Source organism: Lygodium microphyllum, chromosome 24 (genome assembly GCF_053477565.2).
Source record: "Lygodium microphyllum isolate KBCC chromosome 24, Lygodium_microphyllum_v1.1.10, whole genome shotgun sequence".
Taxonomy (NCBI): Eukaryota; Viridiplantae; Streptophyta; class Polypodiopsida; order Schizaeales; family Lygodiaceae; genus Lygodium; species Lygodium microphyllum.
In genome coordinates this window covers 38,094,854-38,119,883 of record NC_141158.1, presented here as the reverse complement: position 1 = coordinate 38,119,883, position 25,030 = coordinate 38,094,854, and the positions used below count along the sequence as shown (strand labels likewise).

The 25,030-nt window shown below is 45.9% G+C and overlaps 1 protein-coding gene across 1 annotated transcript in view; it reads right to left on the bottom strand.

Annotated features, from left to right (window-relative positions):
- The window catches only part of ABCD2 (ABC transporter family protein), a 147,523-nt gene that overhangs the window by 24,149 nt on the left and 98,344 nt on the right, over nt 1-25,030 (bottom strand). The window contains exon 9 of the mRNA XM_087665385.1: nt 10,986-11,251. Coding sequence (XP_087521511.1) covers nt 10,986-11,251 — 266 coding nt within the window. The remainder of the gene's footprint in view (nt 1-10,985; nt 11,252-25,030) is intronic.

Below are 25,030 nucleotides of genomic sequence, written 5' to 3'. Positions count from 1 at the left end.
GGTCCGCAATCAGTTACCGCAGGACATGCAAGCTACTTTGGAGTCAGATATTGGTGAAGCAGAGGTTATGGATGTCTTGTTACACTTGCCCAAAGATAAAAGTCCGGGTTGGGATGGTCTCCCCAATGAGTTCTTTGAAGCTTTCGCTACCCAACTGGCGAAACCATTGCAGGCTCTGTTTCAGCAGGTGTGGGAAACGGGGATCATGCCTCCCTCATGGAAACAAGGTCTTATTAAACTGCTTCCAAAAGTTCCTTCGCCATCTAAGTTGACACACTAGCGCCCCATTTCTTTGATGGGTTCCATGTACAAAATCTTTTCCAAAGTAATGGCGAATCGGCTCCATAAGCATCTCCCTGCCCTTGTGCACCCTCTCCAGTACGGTTTCATTAAGGGCCGAAATATTCTACACAATGTCTTGAATGCCCAATTGGCCATTGATTATGCCCGGCATTCTAATCAGGAGGTGGTGTTGGTTCAACTGGACCTGGGAAAGGCTTTTGACTATCTGGACTAGTCTTTTGTTGCTGACCTTATGTCCGCTATGGGCTTTGGTGCTCGGATGTCTCGTCTGATCTACACCATTAGTGTTGCGGCGCCTTCGCGAGTCATGCTAAATGGAGGTGTTACTGAGCCTTTTGTCCTTGTCCGTTCTGTCAGACAGGGGTGCCCTTTGAGCCCTTTATTCTTTGCCCTTGCGACACATCCAGTTCTTTCCATGTTATCACATATGGCCGCCTCTTCCCAGCTGGCCGGACTGTCGCTTCCTACAGGGCAACATTTCATTAGCCAATCCCTGGTGGATGATACTTTTATGGTTTTGCGTGCGGATAAGGATAACCTTCGAAAAGCATTGGATGTTTGGGGTCTCTTTGGCCAGGCGTCAGGCCTTCGTATCAATCCGCTCAAATCAGCCATTCTAAGCTGCACGGAGTCGGATTTGCAGTCCTTGGACTGGCAAGGTCTGGTTGTTCCTTGAGGTTCCATTGTCAGGCATCTTGGATACCCATTGGGGGTTGATGTTCCCCCGAAGCAGTTCCTGCAGTGGATTTCTCAGAAGATGATGGCCAAGTTTATGTACTGGAAGTCTCAGGCCTGGCCTTTTCATGTTCGTCTCAAAGTAGCCCAGATAATTATGTTGCCAATGATCACATATTTCTTGCCATTGTTGCCCTGGACTCCTACGACTCTGAATGCTCTCACTCAGTCTATTCGCTTCATGCTCTGGAAGAAGGACTCATTGAATGCAGGTATTTCCTGGATCTCGTGGTCGCATGCGTGCACCCCCAAAAGCATGGGTGGCGGAGCTATATTAGATGCCCAAACCCACATGCAGGCACTCCGTTGGTCCCTTTTCCGCGCCATGTGCTCGTATGATCATCATCCGTGGGTCGCTATCGCCCGTTCTTTCCTTGAGGGTCATGGGCTTCGGCATGGCAATACCCGACTCCGGAGTTCTTGGTGGCACGTTCTTAATGCGGATTCGCGGTTTTCCAGTTCTTCTTCATCGTTGCTTACTCATTTGGTGTGTTCCTGGAAACATGTCCTTCGAAAGGCTCAGTGGCACCCAACGGAGGATCGCCTGGCTACTAACTCTTTTCAATTGGAATTACTGGCAGTCTCGCGTCTACTTTCGTGGGAAGGTAAACATGAGCTTAGACCACAATTCAACCGGATGGCACAGTTGGGCCTGTCTTCAGTTGCGGATGCCACCCTTGCCAGTCGCAATGTGCTTATCTCGTTTCGTACTGCTAGGAGGATTTTCCGGATCCCTCATGGTTATAGGCCTTTATGGGATCAGCTCGTGACGGTGCTCCAGAACAGACAACCCTTTCCTGCTCTTGCTTTGGATCATCCCTGGCAGGATTGGGACCTACAAGGCCGGCTGCCTTTCAGCAAAGCTTCAGCTAATCAAGTGTATCATCTCCTGATTAAAGACAATCAATGGCTAGTTACTAAAGCAAATGCTTTATGGGGATTGCGTAAATCCCGCTCGTGGTGGAGGGTCACTGTGATGGAGGGCTGGGTTAACAAGACACCCTTTAAATACAAAGTCTTTCTTTGGAGAGTGATAATTGGGGGTCTTCCGCTTGCTTCGGCTCTTTCCAAGCGACGAATCTCCAATGGCACCTGTTTCTTTTGCACCACTACTATGGAATCCGCCCGCCACCGATTTATATCCTGCCCCGTCGCTAAGAAGGTCTGGTTATTTTTGTCGGCCATTTGGCGAGGGGTGGTTGGTATCACACTGCACCCCTTTGATTGGGTTTTGGGCCAGCCTAAATACCCTTCTCCCGCACAGCCACATATGAAGCTCATGTATCATTTTCTTCGCTACTGGGGCTGTTGGCATAACTGGACCATTCGGAATGCTTTTTTGTTTGACTCCGCCCATAATGTTCAGCGACATATTGTAAGGCTTAAGGGCCTCTTGTATTGGCAGTTAGCTCTTCTCCATCGTTCTGATTTGCTCTCTACGGAGGACTTCCGTCCTTGGCATATGGCAATTTCCTCCGCATCCTTGCCATGAAATTGTAACTTGTAGTACTTAGCACCTCTTCCCATGATGACTTGTATTGTCGTCATGTATCTTGTAATCAAGTAATCTTGTATTTTTTTCGTAATTAATACAATTACCTTTTACGAAAAAGAGAGAGAGAGAGAGAGAGAGAGGGCGATGGCGACGATTGTGACCTGTGCCAACTATCCTCCGACCTGACTGCAGTACCCTGTTCGCCCCCCCTGCGGATTGCCTCTACTTGTCCTGTCAGTCCAGCCCCTGCTGCGTACAAGGGCCATGCAACTTCAGAAGAAGCAAGAGGGAGGCAGCGACTCAAACGATCCCTGCGTGTCTGCTCCAGCTAGACAGAAAGACTGCCGTTCTGCTCCAAACCCAGACTTAACCTACATTGTTAGGGTTGCGCCCTGCCCTATACATCATCTACGCAGAGTCCGCTCTGCCCTGCCCATAACATCGAACCTTGCCCTTGCTTACCTGTGAATACCCTCCCGACCTGCCATGCTTACTGGCTTGCAACCTTCCTTCCTGCATCGCCCTGCTGTGTGTGTGTGTGTGTGTGTGTGTGTGTGCACGAGAGAGAGAGAGAGAGAGAGAGCGAGAAGGGCATCAGACGCGCTCCCCCTGACCAGCAGTCGTGTCTACCTGCCTTGTGCTGCGGTGCGTAACACCTGCCCTGCTCGAGCCTTGCCCTCGTCCACCTGTGAATAGCTGCCGGTTCCAGTCCACCTGTCAATAGCTGCCGCTGGAACCGTCTTCTCAACTGGCAGTATACTCTGCTCTGCACTGACCATTGCTGCGCTAATCTTCCTGTCCCCATCTGCCCTGGGAGCTCGCCAGTGTTCTTGCAACTGTTGACAGGCTCGAAGGTCATCCTACTTGTGGATCGTGGCTCGGCATCTGACCAGCACAAGGTCTGTCCTTCGGGCAAACTGTGGCAGCAGAGAGAGAGAGAGAGAGAGCCCTGCAAATAGCTTCAGATCTCTTGTTTTTCAAAGTGGTGATATAACATGGCTGGTCTGGATATGGCCTTTATTGACCAAACGGTGGCAGCCCTTAGTCCGGATTTTGAAGCAGAGGAACCAGAAGGATCTGGTTCCTTGCACAGAGATGCCACCTGGTCTTGATTTCCAACCTGCGGGCAAATGCACCAAGCATACTTCGGAAGATCTAATGGATCATCAGGAACGTTCTTATGCTTAGGTTGCTTCTGATTCTGCGGATTCGCAGGATGTTGATTGGGAGCATTTGTTGGAGTTTGCTAACACTCTACTCGGTGATTATGTTCAACATAATCTTGAAGCGTTTTCTACCTCTGAAACTGAAGATGTTCTGGAAGCCACTGTGTACCCGAAAAATGTTTTGCGCTCATTATCAGTGTTTTATGAACGTGTTGTTATACTCTTCTTCACTGGTAGGATCCTAGTGCTTTCCCATATTGGCCAATGGCTGCAAAGTCTACTACAAGGGGAGTGTGTTGAAGAGATTTTTGTTAGGCCTCGAGGCTTTTATAAGGTGCTGTTGAAATCCGAAAAGCATCGTGCCGACCTGTTGACTAAACTGCCATTGTTCTTTGATCGCCATTTGGTCCATGTTGTGCCATGGCGCCCAATGGCAGATTTTCAGTGTTTGCTTCAACACGAATGCCTGGTGTGGGTTGAAGTGGAAAACTATCCGACTATATACTGGCCACTGTTAAAGGATGCTATGGCCGTTGTGGGCACTGTTTTGGTTCCCCCGAGCCTAAGGGCCATGAATCATAACCGTTTGTGTATGTTATGGGACGCTCCTTGGAAAAGGCCTGCTTGGTTATGTATGCTGTGGCATGCATTCTTTGCACTTTCGTTTGAAATGGGATAACTTTGCAGGGCATTGTTTTTCGTGTGAAAAATTGGGGCATTTTATGGCCGAATGCCCAGCAAAGCAACCGACTTCAGATGCTGAGCATGTTTTGCCTCCCATGGAACCTATGGTACTTGATGCTCCGTCGCAGGATGCAACCCAACCACCTAAAGTTTTGGATAAAGGTAAACAACATGTTTCGGGTTTGGATTCCTGTGACAATGACTAGGTAGATATAATGCTTCACAAGATTCCTTGCGTACTTATATACACAATAAAGACATGTTGTCTTCAGAGCCCGCTACTCATGCTATGGTTTCTTCTGCTCCTCGCAATCACCCCACTAGGAAAGTATATACGGACGGTCCGAAGGGCCCACCTGCTAAGTTGGCTTTTGATTCTAGAGGTAACGTGATTACCCCATGGGATCGTCCTTATCCCCGTTCCATCCCCAAGACAGTGGATACACCGTCTACCTCTAAATCTGGCCGTCAGAACTCATTTGCCGTGTTAGCTGATTTTTTGGATGAGGGAGTCCTTGACATTCTAGCAGAAAAGGTTAAATCGAGGCAAGCTTTGCCTCGTTCCTAATTTTCTTTTTGAATACACATGAAGATAGCCACGTGGAATGTGCGAGGCACTTGTTCTCGCAATAAGCAACATGCCATGTGGAGGGTATTATATGAGAATCAGTGGGATGTCTTGTGTGCTCTTGAGCACAAGAGTCACGGTGAAGCAGAAAAAGTTGTGGATTGCCATGAGTTTCGCTTGTTTTATGCAAGGACACATGCCATGCATTATTCTGGCATGCTTATGATTATACATGAGAAATATCAGCCTATTCTTATTAAAAATGATATACATGGTTGTTTTGTGGTGATTAAAGTTTTATTTGAAGGAGAGATTTTATGGTTACTTGGGCTCTATGCTCCAAATGACCCTTTATCCCGCCGAGATCTTTGGAATACTTTGCAGACCTCCTTGTCACTTGGCAAATGGGGTTTTTTGATGGGGGATTTTAATGTGTTGATTCTTCACAGTCCACATCAGAGCATTCGGTGATGGACGCTCCGGAAAACCGTGTTTGGAATGCGTTTGCGCTTGCCGTACTTAAGCAAGATCTCTGGTCATGGCTACAACCTTCTTCTAGAGGGTTTATTTTTCATTCTGCGCAGTATACAACTACATGGTCACGGTTGGACCGCATGTATATCATACAGGATGATGCTTTTCTTCCTGAGATGCTGGAAATGAAAGTGTTATAGCAATATGCTTTGTCGGACCATTTTCCTCTACAGCTTGAGATGCTTGTACAACCCATTGCACCTTTTAAGCAATTTCCGGATAGACTCTCGTTGCGTTTCAACTCGCCTTATTTGAAGCATTCAATCTTTCAGGGTTATATGCAGCAATTGATTGATAGATTCTTATTGGACTTCTCCTATGAGGGCAATGCTTCTTTTGAATGATTGCTCTCTAATGTGGAGCGGGTTGTTTGGCAGTATGGCATCCATCATGCCTCTCTTTGTCGGCAGCGTCGACAAGCACCGGAGGAATTATTGGCTTTGGTTTGTTCTCTACTCGTGGAGACTCCAGATGATGTTTTTCTGCTGCCATTGGCTATGCGTTTGGGTGATCTTATTAAAAAGTTTCAGTTGAAATCTTATCAGCAAGCTAAATTACAAAATTTGACTGAGAATTTGCAAGATAGTGCTTCTCAGACTCATAAGTTCTTTCGAGCTCTCCATGCCTCTCTTGCTCGAGAGAATATGACTAGACTCTAGGATGCAAAAGATCAAATGGTCATTGATCGTCAGACTATTGTGAATATGTGTAGGAATTATTTTCTAGACCTTCTTGGTTCTACTCCTTCACCTTCTGACCAAATTACTCATGCCCGCTCAGTTTTCTATGATTTGGTCCGCGATCAGGTTTCACATGACATGCAAACTACTTTGGAGACATATATTTGTGAGGCAGAGGTTATGGATGTTTTGTTACACTTGCCCAAGGATAAAAGTCCCGGTTGGGATGGTCTCACCAATGAATTCTTTGAGGTTTTTGCTACCCAACTGGTGAAACCATTGACGGCTATGTTTCAGCAAGTTTGGGAAACAGGATTCATGCCTTCCTCATGGAAAGGTCTTAGCAAACTGCTTCCAGTAGTTCCTTCGCCGTCTATGTTGAAACATTGGCGACCAATTTCTTTGATGGGTTCGATGTATAAAATCTTTTCCAAAGTGATGGCGAATCGGCTCCATAAGCATCTTCTTGCCATTGTGCATCCTCTTCAATATGGTTTCATTAAGGGCCAAAACATTCTGCATAATATCTTAAATGTGCAAATGGCTATTGACTATGCAAGACACTCTAATCACGAGGTGGTATTGATTCAATTGGACCTGAAAAAGGCTTTTGATTATTTAGACTAGTCTTTCATTGCAGAACTTATGTCCACTATGGGCTTTGGTACTCGGATGTCTCGTTTGATCTACACCATTAGTGCTGCGGCTTCTTCGCGAGTTATGCTGAATGGTAGTATTACTGAGCCATTTGTCCTTACACGCTCTGTGAGACAGGGTTGCCCTTTGAGTCCTCTCTTTTTTACCCTTGCGACTCATCCGGTTCTTTCGATGTTATCTCATATAGCAGCTTCTACTCAGTTAGCTATATTGTCTCTTCCTTTTGGACAACACTTCATTAGGCTGATGACAGCTTTATGATTTTGCGTGCGGACAAGGATAATCTTCGCAAAGCATTAGATGTTTGGACTCTCTTTGGTCATGCTTTTGGTCTTCGTATCAATGCTTTGAAATCAGCCCTTCTCAGTTGCACGGAGTCAGATTTACAGTCATTGGACTGGCAGGGAATGGTTGTTCCACGTGGTTCCATTGTCAGGCATCCTGGGTACCCTTTGGGTGTTGATGTTCGGCCAAAGAAACTGCTAGAGTTGATTTCACATAAACTGACAGCTGAGTTTCTGTATTGGAAGTCACAGGCTTGGCCCTTCCATGTTCTCCTCAAAGTGGCTCAATTAATTATGTTGCCAATGCTCACATATTTCTTGCCATTGCTGCCTTGGACTACTACTACATTGAATGCTCTTACTCAGTACATTCATTTCATGTTATGGAAGAAGGACTCCTTGCATGCAGGCATTTCATGGATTTCTTGGTCGCATGCATGTACCCCCAAACGTATGGGTGGTGGGGCTATTTTGAATGCCGAAACTCATATGTTGGCACTCCGTTGGTCTCTTTTTCGTGCCATGTGCTTGGATCATCGCCCGTGGGTCTTTATAGCCCGTTATTTTCTTGAGGATCACGGGCTTATGCATGGTAATACCCAAATTCGGAGCTCCTGGTGGCATGTTCTTAATGCAAACTCTCAGTTTTCTAGTCCTTCATCCCTACTTACTCATTTGGTATGTTCCTGGAAATTGGTTCTCCAGAAGGCTCAGTGGCATCCAGCGGAGGACCGCTTAGCTACTAACTCTTTTCAATTGGAATTGTTGGCAGTCTCACGATTGCTTTCTTGAGAAGGCAAACATGAGCTCAGACCAAAATTTAACCGCATGGCACATTTGGGCTTGACTTCAGTTGCAGATGCCACCCTTGCCAGTCGCAATGTGTTGATATCGTTTCGTACAGCCAGGAGGTTTTCAAGATCCCTCGTGGATACCGTGATTTATGGGGACAGCTTTTGTTGGTGCTCCAGAGCAGACAACCCTTTCCTGCCCTTGCTTCAGATTGTCCTTGGCACGACTGGGACCTTGCAGGCCGGCTAAGTTTGAAAAAGGCCTCAGCTAACCAAGTGTATCATCTTCTGATTAAAGATCATCAATGGCTGGTCACTAAAGCTAATTCTGTATGGGGATTGCATAAATCTCAGTCATGGTGGAAGGTAACTGTGATGGAGGCCTGGTTGAACAAGACACTTTTCAAATGCAAGGTCTTTCTTTGGAGGGTGATGATTGGTGGTCTTGCTCTTGCTTCAGCCCTTTCCAAGCGTCGAATCTCCAATGGCACTTGTTTCTTTTGCACCACCAGTGTGGAATCGGCCCGTCATCGATTTATTTCTTGCCCTCTCTCTAAGAAAATCTGGTCACTCTTGTTAGCGGTTTGGCGAGCAGTGGTTGGTTTCTCGCTAAGCCCTTTTGATTGGGTTTTTACGCAGGCCAAATACACCACACCAGCACAGTCGCATATGAAGATCTTGTTTCACTTTCTTAGATACTGGGGCTGTTGGCACAATTGGACCATTCGGAATGCTTTTCTTTTTGATTCAGCCTTTAATGTTCAGGGATATATTGCTAGGCTTAAAGGTCTCTTGCATTGGCAGATAGATCTCATTTGACACTCTAACTTACTCCCTCGGGAGCCCCTCAAGAGGACTTACTTCCCTGGCATATGGCAATTTCCTCTGCATCTTTGCCATGACTTTTGTAACTCTTTTGTCGATTAGTACTTTATAAATATAACATCCATTACGAAAAGAGAGAGAGAGAGAATTTTAATTTTCTTGCATAGAAAATGCACAAATAGCAATCATCCACTTGCTGACACTCTCCTAGATGTTGTCACCTACTTGAGATTCACCTTTTGTTACTGTCCAAAGCTCCAAATGACCTTCAATTGTTATGAATTTCCCCAAAATTGATCTCCAAAGCCCCTCTTGCATTGCTCTTTTGCATTTGCATTTTGTGTATATATTGGGCCCTTGGAGCTTATGAAAACTTAAAACCTCAATTTCTTTGCTATGGCACCTTTTAGGTCAAGGCTGAGCCATCTCCTCAATCTCCCTTTTTTGGCCTCTTTAATTATCATATTTTTATTGCATTTTTTGGCCCATTAAATAGCCCCAAAAAGGCTGTTTACTTTATTATATGACACTCTTGACTTCTTCTAGCTCAAAACTTGTCCTATGAAAGGGACTCAATGTGCACACCACTTTCCATCCCCTCTGCCATCCACGCTCTACATCTACGGGACACTTTCCGCTCTCATCGAAACTGCAAACTATGGCATTTATCTAAGCTGCCAGCCTACCATAGCTTCTGCCCTGCCTTCTAGAGATCTTACCTATACATTGCAAGTGTTGTGCCTTGCTGCCAGCCTGTCGAAACATTCAGCCAACTGCTGTTAGCCTGTTTGAAGTGCCTACCAACCATCACCAGCTGCTCAATAACTTCTATGAGCTGTATTTTTAACTTTTACTGGTCAGTCTGCAGTCAACCTGTCCTGGCCTCCACGTATCATAGTATGCTGTGTTTCATCAAGAATTGCTTCCTACTACTGGTTTCTCATCTTTAGATCTGCACTTTTGGTTGTATTACTGCACTCAAGATCCATACACAAAGGATAACATTGTCCCGTCCTCTTCCTCGGTCTGCTCCCATGAGTGTCAGTTGTTATTGAACATCTCCGCTTGTTAAGCATCCAAGTTGTTCCATAAAAGGGACTCAACATGCACACCACTTTTCATCCCATCATCCAACAGTTGCAGCCGTCATCATTACCTTACCATCTGTCTTCCATCCCATAGTTGCTGCCATCATCAGTCTACCATCATCATTGCCTCATCTACCCTCATAAGTGGCTGCCGTACACTCAGCAGAGCTGCTGCCAAGCCTACCACAGCTGCCGCTCTGTCTTCTAGAGCTACTGCCTTGCTGCCAGCTTATCGAAACATTGAGCCAACTGCTGTCAGCTTGTTTGGAGTGCCTACCAGCCATCAGCTGTTCCACAACATCTATCAGCTGTGTTTTTACTTTTACTCATCAGTCTGCAGTTAACCTGTCCCGACCTGCCATATGGCATACTATGCTGTGTTTTAATCAAGAGCTGCTTCCGACTGCTGGTTTCTCATCTTCAGATCCACATTTTCTGTTACTACGGCCTCACAACAGCAGATTCATCATCCATGACATCAGTTTTCAAGCCCTTGGCTATTGTTTGATATAATCCTCAGCCCCATTCTACTCATATTCATTAGTGTTGGTGATATTGCTGCACTCAAGATCCATACGCAGAGGACAACACGCTCCAATACTCTCCCTCAGTGTGCTCCAATGAGAGTGAATGGTTGCTTAATATTTGTATCATCTTCTGCACTCATTCATTTTCAGCATTCATTTATTATCAAAATCTTCTCTCCCTTTTTGCATTCTCATTTGAGTTCATTGTATTTCAGGTATGTTTGGGCAGACTCTGTTTTCTCTGTGCAAACCCTAGCATATCTTCACTCCCCCCTCTTGCACTTGACTGAGCTTAACACTCGGTGCCACAGACTACAGTGCCAGTACAGGAGCTTGAATTGTGGATTTGATTTGGACATATATAAGTTACTCATAGGACAATTAGAGCACCTCAAAAATCCTCTCCTAATGTTCTAACTTCCTACCAAAGCACCTCAAAAATCCTCTCCTAATGTTCTAGTTTCTTACCAAGACAGTTCTTAAAGAAGGGTGCCCCTTCCTGCCCCTATATTATTTGGACTTCATATTGATGAGATATTACAAATCAATAACAGATTTCTGGAAAGCAGCTTATGATTTTACAAAAGCACCCTGAAATTGGCACGCTTAGTCTAGTTGTGAGGTCAATGTAAGCAAATATGACAGTACCTCATTCTCTTCATCCAAAGCACTTGTTGACTCATCCAAAAGTGCTAGTGCAGGTTGTGCTAACAGCAGCCGAGCAAATGCAAGCCGTTGTTGTTCACCCAAGGAAAGTACACTAGACCATTCAACCTGAGAATCAAGTCCTTTGCAGCGATCTAACAAATTGCTCAAATTTACCGCTCGTAAAGCCTGAATGAGCATCTCATCAGATGGCGATTCCTGAAGAATAGAAGAGTCCTGAATGTCCCCGTGATGCAATGCTGAAGAATCTGATGAAGTGTCAAGTATGATCCTGGTTAGACAAAATTGTTGTAGTCCTCAATTCTACAACAATATATGGCAAACTCTAGAACTCTTTGCATTCCTTTAAAACCCAAGGGCAACTCATTAATTGTGGAGTAAACCTCAATTCATCACATTAACCACAACCAGGCAGATCATTACCAAAAACACTAAATCAGTCAAATGAAAAAGTATGTGGTCAACATTCAGCAACCAACACCAAGCCAACAAGCCAGCCACAAAAGCCTACAGTCTGATGGGTGATCCTGTAACAGAAGGTCAAAGACACTCTAGACAGCCTGTTAATCAAAAGAAGAAAACTTCTTTGGTTCCACATGTAAAAAAATAGTCCTGGATGCACAAGCTTCAGAAACGAAGGGATAAGAACATTCAGTACCAGATATGCTTACGGCAAGCATAAATTATAATAGTTTGCTAGGCTTTAATAAGTAATCATGCTAGAAATACATCACAAAGCCCAGGAACACCTCTTTTTTAGTGTTGACAAAAGTCATGCACATAAAAATACTCGTAGAAATACTACCCACAGAACAAGAAATAGAAAAATCTAACAATTCTGGCTGCTAATCAAATTTCAATTCGTTTTTTCAAAAGACCATAACAAATGCAGTTTAAAAATAATGATCAAAAGATAATTCTTGAAAACAATGTAATAGAGTAACATTATGATGCATCTAAGTGCAAAAATGAAAGGAGAACAGAAGCATAACTGATGACCCTGGCATGTTTTGGAACATCATGATGGTTGGATGTTATCTATGGTGTTGCAGTTCAATAGTTTCAATGGTGTGTGGGCCCAAAACTGTTGTCTAAGGGTTAGAGGCCTTTGAACAAGTATTGATAGTGCTGGAGACATAGGCCCTAGGCAAAAAGGCAAGGGTTGTAATCAAAACAGTATGAATGATGGCATCTGTTTTTTAAAGGACAGTGAACAGCAAACTGAGCACTGGATTTGATGATCCAAAAGAAAAACAAGATGACCAGATTTTTCTTTTTCAGAACAGACGAGGAAGTGACTTGTTTTGCTGCCGTCTACCGATCTAGGCATCATAATGCTGCTGCATTTCTCAGGTCTGCTGCTGCTGGCGGCCCAAAGAATTATACGATAAAACTCAAATCTGCTCCAAAAGGCTCAAAACGTAACCCTTTTTTCATGCTTTGACTGTTGTTCCTGCACAGACAAACAGCAAACAGGTCTCCATTGGCATGCATTTCTGCTCACTCCAATCATGTGTTGATGTGCACCCCTCCCATTCGCACCCATACGCTGAAAATGCAGCCTTTGTATCATGCCAAATCCTCCTCTTCAGGTCTTTTTATGTGTGACTGACCCTAACACTGCTCCAATGCCATATCATAGTGCAGTGATGCAGAAGCATATGCACAGACTGATCATAGATGATGAACACACAAAGAAGAGAAAGTAGAAAGTAGAAAAAAAGTTATATTAACATCCTGTGGAGGCCAAAACTGACCTGAAGGACAAATCAAGTACATCAATCATCATTTGTAGTTTTGTACATTCCACTTCAGTTGCCAAAAGGCATAGTCAATTGGGAAAACGAAAGAATAAAAAGTAAAACTAAACTCAGACCAATCTATCCTTACAGGACAGGAGTGCAATATATTAAAAAATCCATCTAGGCATTTAAATGGTCACTTCCTATCTGCTTTGGATGTCTGGAACTCTGCAATGATGGCTATACCTCATCTATAAACTGCCCATTTTGCCCAACTTCAAGCTTTGAGTACTTTGGCCAATTCTTGATTCCTGTTCTTGAGCTGGGTGGGTGTGAGCTCATCTGTCATCCATATATTGATTTCTTGCAAGAATCTAGTTTGCAGGTAGAAATGGGGACTCAACAAGGAGCAGGTCGGCCAAACTACAATGTGGCAGTCTGTTGACCTGCACTGATTGGGCCTGCACTGCTGCCCATTGCCTGCCTGCGATCTACCCACCCCCATGCTACCCAGCATGCCTGCTGCTGCCCACAATGGTGCTGACCTCCCTAAAACTGGCGTCTTCCCTTTCCACGCTGCCTGTCCAGCCTGCCTGCCCATCCAAGAGGTGTCCATTCTCTAACTTCAAGCCTTGTGTACTTTGGCCAATTCTTGTTTTCTGTTCTTGAGCTGAGTGAGTGTGAGCTCATCTGTCATTCATATCTTGATTCCTTGCAAGAATCTAGTTTGTAGGTAGAAATGGGGACTCAACAAGGAGCAGGTTGGCCAAACTACAACGTGGCAGTTCATCCTGCCCTTATCGGGCCTGCCCTGCTGCCCATCGCCTGCCTGCAATCTAACTGCCCCCATGCTGCCCGACATGCCTGCTGCTGCCTACAATGGTGCTGCCCTGCCTAAAACTCGTGTCTGCCCTGCCCATGCTGCCTGCCCGCCTGTCCAAGAAGTGTCCATTCTCTAAAAGCATCAAATCCACCGAACATGAAAGAGCATCAGCATGCCCTCTCTTCACCCTTGCACTTGCACCTCTTTGGCTTGGAGCATGTGAGGGCAAGCACAGTCAACATTACTCCAGTCAAGAAGATATGTTCACTACATCCATCTATAGGCCCAACATGAGAGAAGATTTAGACCTCCAATGAACTCATGCTCCAACAAGCTCAACCTTGATTGCCATGCACATCAGGTAGAAAAATGTCTTTGACATCTCAATCTCTTTCAAGGTGAGACCAATGCCCAGATCTGTAGAATGTCTAGGAATGTCTACCCAGATCTGTAGAATGTTCCCCCAGCCAATCAGTGGGCACAAAGTGCAGGCGTCCACATGGACAACCTCCAGAAAGGACTCTACAATTGGACATTTTCACCGCACCAAATGGTCTGTTCGATCAGATGTCAACAGGAATCAGGCAGTGACAAGTTGCAGCAGCATGTGGCATAGCGGGGTGACATCAGCTGTCAATGACAATCAAGACGCAATGCCACATGGGCAACAGACACCAATTACAATCAAAATGTAGCCACCTCCCAATGAGCACACAGCAAAAAACACAGCCACAAAGCATGTTGGAGGATGTCACAGTTGGACATAGGGAAACCAATTGCAAGTGAACACAAGCATAACGCACAAGGAACCACATGGATCAGTAACAAGAGCAATACAACACAATAAAATAATTAAACAGACAATGCACAAACTGTGATGGTAAAGGAACCCATTATGAGAATCAAAGAATACAATGGTTAAGAATGCGGTCGTACACCCTCTTTTTATAGACAAAAAGGTGGGATGGCTCAAGAAGTAGGTCACCCAATGCTCAAGAAGAGCTGCCTGTGAATTAGGATTTGGGCGCAACTGAACCTGTGAAATGATCACTCTAAAATTTCGCTCATCATAAAGTCTTTCTAAATGCATCAAAGATGTATGAGACAATACACCAACTTGCTTAATTTGGAAAGTATTTGCAATTGCAAAAACCATGTCGCTACAAGTGTGGAGCCAACAAGGGAGACACACAAAGAAAAGACTTTGGGACCAAAAACTAGCATATGTAGTGAGTATATTGAAGCCCTCAAGACATACCAAACAAATCAGAAATGTGTATATCAAACATCTTAGAGCAATTTTACAATTAAAAAGGTGTACCAAATGCCTTTTGAAATAATGATAAGACCAAAACGATCACAATGACATGTGTGCCATGTTGGGTTTCACTTACGCCTACACTCACAGAGAAGTGTCAGAGATCAGTAAGACACTGGGCACTTTTTACTCTCGGTACGAGAGGTTTTCCCCCCACACTTATTGTTTTCTTTCGTATGTGCTTATGTCACACACTTACGGGCACTTATCGCGTTCGGGTGTGAACACCCCCTACAACCCTAAGGTTTAAGGGTTGTACTTTGTACTTTCAGATCACACTCTTTCAGTCTACTGCATTGGGTGTCGTGCTTCACTCTCAACACTGTTTATTGCATGCAGCACTGGAGGAGGAGAAAAGGAGAAAGCTTAGAGCGCTCCACATCCAAGTGGTCGGATGGAAGGAAGGGGATAGCCCCCTGGCAGACGCCAAGCAGATATGTGAAAAGCTGGGAGTAGAGGACCCTCAAATAGTGGAGAATGCATGGCGCGTAGGGAAAGACCTCACCAAGGGAAGGCCTCTTATCCTCAAATTTGCCAACTTAGAATCCAGACGAACCTTCCTCTCTAAAAGGACAACTCTAAAAGGGGAAAAAGTCTACCTAGAGGATGACCTCACACCCGCACAGGTGGCACACCGTAAAGAATGCATGCCACAAATCCTAGAGGCTCGCAAAGCGGGAAAATGGGCAATATACAGAGATCGTCGTGTCATCATCACAAATAAACGGCAATGACGGGGCGCGGCCTATGAGACCCACCTGAGGTTTGCAATGTGGAACTGCAACAGAGCTATGAAAAAAGATGCAGGATTATTCCAGGAGACCTTCACCGGCAACGACATCGTCCTCTACACAAAAACCCACCAAAGCCCAGGCACCTACTTACCAGAAGTGAGGGGATATAGATGGGAGACAGCATGCCGCCCTAGAGCCCGAACAAAAGGAGGGACCGGAGGTCCCGAGGGGTGGCTGTGTTGTATAGGGAGGAGTTACAGCCCATGGTGCAAGTCATGCGGAAAGATGAGGAAGCCCGGTTGATGTGGATCCAGATACACACAGATCGCCCCCGAGACATATACATGGCGGTGTGCTATTTCCCACCAGCACACTCCCCATACGCATCACCGAAGGGCGAGTCACCATACCTACCACTGTACGAGGATATCATGCACTACTCCAGCTTGGGGGATGTCATGTTGGCCGGAGACTTCAACGCACGCACAGCACAGAGGCAGACCCCCTTCTTCGAGAACGAAGACCACATGTACAAAGAGATCGCACTGAAGGAGATAGGACTCAACCGGGCATCACAGGACACAGCTGAATGCACCGAATATGGTGAACACCTACTGGCGTTGGGGGGGCACACAGACTAACCATCCTCAACAGTCTCGACAGATGGCCCGGGTCGGATGTCCTCACATGCTTCCCACACAAGCACACGGCCAATTGCATCGGACGGGGGGCAAATGGAGCACCCACACAGAAACTGGGAGCAAGCACAGTGGACTATATCCTCGGCGCTCTATCACTTATCCCCGACATCCAGTCCTTTAAAATATTACCTCGCCCACTCGCAGTGGCTGCCGACCATGCCTACCTGCAATTTGACATAACCTGTAGGTATAACCTAGCCCCCCTAGCAAGCAACTCCCCAAGATTCCCCAGGTACCACTTTACCAGGCTAACTGCGAGCACATACTCCGACCATCTCTACTGGAGCCTGCAGGAAATGGACCCCCACGCACCCCTGGAGGAGGTCACAGCACAGTTGGCGAGCACACTACACACCTCGGCTGCCGAATACTTTCCCCACACATCCACCCACTCCACCCCTCCGAACAAGAATGTGGAAGAAACAGGCATGCATAAACAGGCACGCTTGATCTTCCGTCGTCTAGTACAGCAGAAGAAACGAGCCTACCTCTCCAAAGTGGAACACGAATTCTACCAGCTATTCTTAGGACAGGACAACAAAGAGGCATGGAAGGCGTTTCAGGAACCCCGAGCCCAGATGCCCATCACCTCCCCGGACACTTGGCACGCATATGCAACCTCACTATACCAAGTACCCAAGCAGCCCTGGCTACCCCAGCCCCCAAGGAGCAGACCTGGATCATCCACATTCTTCAGCACAGAGCGGGTTCGGGACGCCATTGATAGACTCCAAAATGGCCGTGCCCAAGACCACGAAGCCCTAGTAGCAGAGCATTTGACCCATGCCAGAGACATACTGGCACCTCTCCTAGCACACATGTTCAACAGAGCCCTATGCGAAGGCTTCCCCGCCAGCTGGTCAGCCAACACCATAATACCTATCCTGAAGGCCGGAGACCCCATGGTTCCCACGAACTACCGAACAGTCATGGTTGGCCATGTACTAGCCAAGCTCTATGGATCCATACTGGACCACGAGCTGAGCAAGTGGGCAGAGCAACAACGACATCGAGCGGCAGGACAAGCAGGGTTTAGGAGGGGGTTCTGCACCCTTGACCATATCCTCACACTGAGAGCCATCATAGAGAAGGGCAAAGCACATGGAAGACGGGTGTACTGCTGCTTCATGGACTTCCACAAGGCCTTTGACACAGTCCCACGAGCGAGGCTCACGCAGAGACTACAGGAATTGGAGGTCCCAACCGAAATGCGATGGGGAATACTGGCACTATACGAATCGGTAACGGGCCAAGTTCGGGCACCAGGAGGGCTATCAAAGGAGATAACCAACACCATCGGAGTCAAGCAGGGATGCCCACTCTCACCCACCCTATTTGGCCTCTACATTGATGAGATCTCAGAGTACATAGATAGATTAGGCGAGGAGGGATCAAGCCTGGGAGGGACACTGATACCAATCTTACTATATGTGGACGACATAGTCCTCATCTCTAGGACACCCGAAGGGCTACAGCGCCAACTGGACGCACTACAGGCCTTCTGCCAAGACAAAGACCTAACTGTGAACCTGGGGAAAACCAAGGTCATGGTGTTCAATACGTCAACCCAATGGCTCCGACGGTCGGTACCCCCCTTCACATACGGCGGAGAGACCGTGGACATGGTCCAAAGATACATCTATCTGGGGATTATATTCTTTGGACCGAGATTTACCCTAAGAAAAGCAGCAGAAGATAGACTAACCCGAGGCTATGCAGCCCTCGGGTCAAAGGAGAACCAATGTGCCCGCATACAGTTCCAGGAACCCCGGACAAAGCTCTGGCTTTTTGACACCTTGGTCACACCAGCCCTCCTGTATGAGGCTCCCATATGGGGGTCCAGTCTCTACCACACGCAAAGGGCCCCACAGGATGAGCCACTGCCTAAGGAGGAGGCCACCTATGAGGGATGGGAGCAGATGGAGAGACCCTTAATACTTATGATCTCACGGATGATCCGAAGCAAGCCCTCCGTACCACACGAGATCATCCGCGCAAAGCTAGGGGCACCGCCCCTCGTGGCTGAGGCCCTCTTCCAGACCGTGACCTTCTTGCACCGAATATGGGACCTGCCCCGGCACCAGTACCCCAGACTCGCCCTGGAGTCATCCAAACAGCTAGCAACACAAGGGGACACTGAGTGCTGGTATGCCTGAACAGAGACCTCGCTACGGCTCCATGGCCTGCACATGGACCACCTCCCCCCACTACAATACAGCCTAGACTGCCCACACTTGGAGCTCAGCCGAGAGGAGGTGAATCGCATCATCAGAATGGATATCATCCAAACAAACACACCCAGGACATGGATGACCCCCACATCGGAACTAGGAACCAAGAAGGCTTTCTACCGAGAGCACTTCCTACACATCTCCCCGGATGGCTTCATCACCCGCCCAAGCTACATGGACACACACCTGTCTCACAGGGTCAGAAGTGCCATCAGACACATCCACACATCCTTACACCAACTACGGGTCGAAACGGGCAGATACGGGGCCAACCCCCTCCCCCTCGAAGACCAAATTTGTCAGCTCTTCCATCTCGAGCTAGAGACAAAGGAACACTATATCTGTAGATGCCTAGTGTACTGCGAAATCCGGGGACGCTTCCACTGCCTATTTAGCGAAGGATTCGGACCACTCTCCAAGGTGATGGAATTCAAAGACCAGAGATGCCTGGGGCTCTTTCTACTGGAAATACGACGCCACAGAGACCACCTCCAACGAACCATGGAGCAAAGACAAGGAGCCACCAACCAACGTACACTCAAAGAATTCTACCAAATACCAGCTACCCTCCCCACCACCGAGCCCCCACCAGCCCAACCAGCCTCCCAACCCCGGGGGACCACCTTAGAAATAGCCACAGCGAGAGGCAAAGCCCGGCGCCCACGCCCCGCCGGCCCCCATCCCCGCAGAAGACACATGTCAAAGATACAAAGGATACTACGCTACCATCGGAGGGCCCTGCCCCGCCGCTTTAGTCTCTCCATATTAGACCGACCCATGCGGGACATCCTAGGATGAACACTCCAGGAGCAGTTCCACACCGCACTGGGAGTACCTCTAGATTGTATCTAGTCTAGATATCATTTTGTACCTACTCAATTTAGTTCAACATAGCATAAACTTTTGCTTCACTGGGACTTTTGAAATCTCCCTGACATTTTGTATGCAACATTTTGGTCTCATAGGCCAACTTGGCCTGTTGTAGACGTTAATATAACTTTCTTTTCTTCTCTCTCTCTCTCTCTCTCTCTCTCTCTCTCTCTCTCTCTCTCTCTCTCTCTTTTGGTATCAAAGCAGAGTACAGCTCAGTCTTCTCTCTGTGTTCGGCTCAAACTTCTCTCTGTGCTCTGGCCTGAACCTGGTTATCTACTCGTTAGCAATACCAGCTAACAAGTGCATCAAAAGTTGTCAATCTAGCAAGAGACGCCTTGCCCCTGTGCCCTACACAGCACCATCCGTCAAAGTTTTGGTCAGCTCTGCCAGCTGAGACACCCTGTAGCCGCACTACAGCCTGTGCGTGAGCCGCCACACCCTGGGTGTGCCGCCATCATCGCCTCCTACACATGCTCCTGCTTCGTGCCCTATTATGACACCCCTGACCAGCTACTAAGCCGCCCGCCTCTAACGATGCCTGCAATACCCAGCCCGCCTGTACCTGAGCGCTGCGTCTTGCACCCTGGTCGCCCGCCACTACCCCTGCAGCTCATTTGCACTTTCGCCCACTTGTGCAATGCCCCCTAAGCCAAAACCTCTACCACCACGTCCTATGATCTGTAATGTACTTGGTCGACTTTTTTTTTTTTACTTTTTTCTTCCAGATTCACCTCTGGAAAGAAAAGCTTCGGCCCAGGCAGGCACAAAACCCTGAGTACGTGTCTGCGACACGGTCGATGCAAATTTCTTGGCAAATTTATGAGAAGTTTTGGGGCTTTTGTATTTTGAAAACACATTGGCACATGTACAACAATCTTAGTGAGAAATAGACTAGTTTGGACAATTTTGGAACAAGAAATTTTGGGGCTTTTGCTCATACAGTGTTACTGAACAGTGAATGCACCTTGGACTGCATGCATTCTAGTTAGTTTAGAGAGAGTATACATCAATGTACTAATTGCAGCAAGCTATTTGCTGTAATTTCTGGAAATTTTGGAGATTTCCAGGTTATTCCAGTTTGGACATTGCTTTTTTGCCTTCTCTTGGTATTGATTATCATGGCAAATCAAGGAGGAGATGTATTTACCTATGTATTCAAGGAAGACAGATTGGATGGTAACAATTACTCACTTTGGTCCTTCGTGATAAAGAATGTACTTGTTGCGAAAAACCTTAGGGACTATGTCAATGGCAAAGAAGTTAGGCCCGGAGTTGTAGCTCCTGCTACTCCTCCAAGAGGATGTGGATAACGGGCACCTCAGCCTGTTCAGCCTGCTCCACTTCAGCCACTTCCCCAAAGATCAACAGCTCAAAAAGCATGGGACACACAGGATGCACGAGCTTTGTCGTTGATTGCATTGGCAGTTCAACAGTCCATCATCCCCCACATTCGTTTGGCAGCTTCTTCACGAGAAGCTTGGCTAACTTTGGAGCTGATGTTTGAAGAAAGAGCTTGAGACATTGAAAATGGATGAGAGAGATTCCATGCATGATCACTTGAACAAAATTCAGGACTTGCGTGAGCAACTTATGGATGTCGATGAGTACTATTTAGATGCACAGCTGATATCTACTACATTGAACTCATTACCTCCTTCGTACTTGGCTTTTCATACTACCCTAAACCTCACAATGAGGATTGCCCCACAGTCTATTTCCTTTCTTCAATTAGTCAATTTGCTTCTAGAGGAGAAGCAAACAAGAAGAAATAGTGGTATGGATGTCATAGCTTGTGAGCAGGCTTTTATGGCTAGACAGAAGGGCAAAGGCAACCAAGTTAAGAATGCTTCACAAAGCTCTAGGACTTCAAGTAGCTCACATGGAAGTAAAAAACAAGGGGGCACGCAAACCAAGAAGGGAAAATGCCATTATTGCAAGAAGCCAGGCCACTACATCACTAAGTGTAGAAAGCGTATCGCCAAGGAGAAGAAAAAGGAGTCAGGAATGTCAGTTTTTGATGCTCCTTCCACTGTTACTGAGTCAGCGTCCTTTGTTGCAGACGGGGACAATTGCTTTTACACACGCAGTTATGACACTTCTTGGGCTGATTGAGCGTTTAGCTCTACTGAGGATGCAAACACTTGGTTTTTTAACAGTGGTGCTTCTAAGCACATCACATCTCGCAAGGATTTATTTTCTTCTATTGGTGCAGCTCCAGTTGGCAAGTCTGTACAGTGTGACAACAATGCATCATACCCTATTAGAGGTATTGGGGAGATTGTGCTCACAGCCATTGACGGCTCTATTCTCCGCCTACAGGATGCTTTGTTTGTGCTAGGTATAAAGAAGAATATGTTCTCTATTTCTTCTTTGGCACGTTGTGGATTGCAGGTTACCTTTGATGATGACAGATGTATGGTGAGAGACAAGGAACACATGCCTTTGGTCTTGACATGCACTTTATCTTATGGGTTATATGAGTTGGATGCTCTTTTAATTGATCAGTCAATATACTTGGCATCCACTCTTACTCCTGCTATGATACAGGCAGAGTTATGGCATGCTTGGATGTGGCATGTGAACTATGGTAGCTTAATGCTCTTATAGCGTACACAAATGCTAGATGGATTACCTCTTCTGGAGAGACCTCCTGAGCACTTGTGCGAAGGATGTATTTTGGGAAAAATGCATCGGTTTTCGTTTCCCTGTGATGTTGCTTTTAGAGCCACAGCCAAATTACAAATAGTGCATTTAGATGTATCTGGGCCTATGCAGACAAAGTCATTGGGTGGATGTTACTATTTTGTGACTTTTATTAATGACTTTACTCGCTTCTGTTGGGTCTATTCTTTAGTGAAAAAGTCAAAAGTGTATGATGCATTCTTGGCTTTTGTAGCACTTGTTGAGAACTAATCTGGTTGTAAAATTGTTGAAGCTCAATTGGATGCAGCAAAAGTTTGAGCAGAGTGGGCGTGAGAGGGCGATGCCTATTGAGAGAGTCAGAGAGAAAGAGCGAAGGACGATGCGATATGAGTGTACCAACAATGTGTTGGTACACAAAGAATAAAATGTATTTATACTTAGGGCACGTAAGGATGCATTCACATGTACAATGTGTGTATACTATACACGGAGGTAAAATCGGGCCTTTATCCCAGCAACCTCCCACTTAAAGGTCCAAGGTGAACCTCTAACCAACTCCCACTAGTCGGATGCAATGCTCATGTTGAGCTTTGCTTAGACTTTTAGTGAGAACATCTGCAAGGTTGTCCTGTGTTTTGATCTTGGTCAATGTGATTTGACCATCTTCCAAAATCTGTTTAATAAAGTGATATCGCACATCTATATGCTTTGTGCGTGAATGATACATGGAATTCTTAGCCAGATACACATCACTCTAGCTATCACATCCCAAACCTGCAATACCCATAGACATGCCAAGATCCTCTATAAGTCTACTCAACCATGTAGCTTCCTTAGAAGCTTCAGTAGCTGATATGTATTCAGCTTCAATGGTACTCAGTGCAACGATGTTCTGTAACCTGAAACACCAAGAAACAGCCCTACTAGCAACTGTAAAGACATACCCGCTAGTGGACCTACGAGTGTCCAAGTCACCTGCCATGTCTGCATCACAATAACCTTGCAAACTAAGTGCACCGTGCCCATAGCAAATACACTTTCTTCGTGTACCGTTTAGGTATCGAAGAATACATTTCACAGCCTACCAATGTGTTATTCTAGGATTTGACATAAACCTGCTAACAACTCCCACAACATGAGCAATGTCTAGACGAGTAGCAACCATAGCATACATAAGAGAGCCACATGCTCATGCATAAGGGACTCCCTTCATAGCATTTGCTTCCATGTCATCTTTTGGGCTGTTAGCTTTACTAAGCTTAAGATAAAGAGGTAAGGGTACCCCAAAAGGTTTAGCTTCAGCCATGTTAAATCTATCCAATACCTTTTTAATGTACTTTTCTTGGGATAAAAACAACAATTTCTGCATTCCCCAAATCTTTCGTGAAGAAGGCTGATTTCAGCTGATTTTTTAGAGCATCCAAGCTAGTCTTTCTTTTCCCAGCTAGCGACATATCATCCACATACAACACAAGTAGGATGGGGCTGTCATCTGTATCCTTTTTCATGTACAAACAATGATCTGCATGGCTGCGTGTAAACTCATGAGATAGCATAAAAGTGTCAAGCTTTTTGTACCACTACCGTGGTGCTTGCTTCAGCCCATACAGGCTGCGTTTTAGTTTACACACCATCTGCTCTTTTCCAAGAACTACAAAGCCCTTGGGTTGTTTCATGTAAGTTTTCTCATCAATGTCACCATGCAAGAAAGTTGTTTTTACATCCATTTGGTACAGCTCTAAGTCCATTACAACAGTGAGAGCAAAAAGCACACATAGAGTGGTCATTTTCACAACAGGTGAAAAGACCTCTTGGAAGTCAATCCCTTCCTTCTGTGCATACCCTTCGGCAACCAGTCTTGCCTTGTACTTGGGTTTCCCATCAACTCTCTTTACTTTGTACACCCATTTGTTTGGAAGAGGCTTCCTTCCTTTGGGCAATGACACAAGATCCCAAGTATCATTTGCATATAGAGATTTAATCTCTTCCTACATAGCTAGCTCCCACTTACTACTGAACTCACATGACTTGGCCTCTTTGTATGTAAGAGGCTCACCCTCATCTATAAGCATCACATAATGCAAGGAGGGATCAAACCTATGTGGTTGCCTTCTTATGCGTGTAGACCTACGTACCCAATGATCAACATTTTTCAAGAATTGGGTCTACATCTGAAGGTATATTATTTTCAGCATTTATTGGCTGTTGTAAGCCATTTTCAGCATGCTGTTCATGCTGTACAACACCTTTATTTTCATTACCAGCACCTACATTTTCATAATCAGCAAGCCTATCTTGCTGTCCATGACTTCCTTGTGCTCCTATTTGCTGTCCATTATCTTGCTCAAAAATAACAAGCTGATTATCAATTTCAGCCTGTGGTACAGCACCATAAGGCTCATTTTCTGAAGTAATAGGTGGCTACAAACTCTCAAATTTGACCTTTTTCATATCTTCATTAGAGGCTAAAGTACCTTTCAACAATTTTGCCTCATTAAACACAACATTACGGTTGTGAATAATTTTCTTGGACTGAGGTTACCACACTCTGTAGCCAAATTCACCCTCATCACCATAGCCCATGAAAATGCCTTTGGTGGATTTTGGGTCAAGTTTGTTCCTCAGCTGGTCTCTAACATGCACAAATGCATCAATGCCAAATAATCGTAAATGGTCATATGAGGCTGATTTGCCAGACCAAGCCTCCTTAGGGATACCATTATTTAAGGACCTGTTTGGAGAGCGGTCGCAAATGTGAACCGCGGTTTTAAGTGCCTCTCCTAAAAATTCAGAGGGGGAGATTAGCAGCAGACAGCATACAATGTACTCTTTCACATAAATTCCTATTATATCTTTCAACCGCCCCATTTGAAGAAGGGTTGTAAGGGGTTGTAAGCTCCCTCTTAATTCCATGCAAGTCACAAAAGGACTTGAATTCAGTTGATATGAACTCACCCCCATT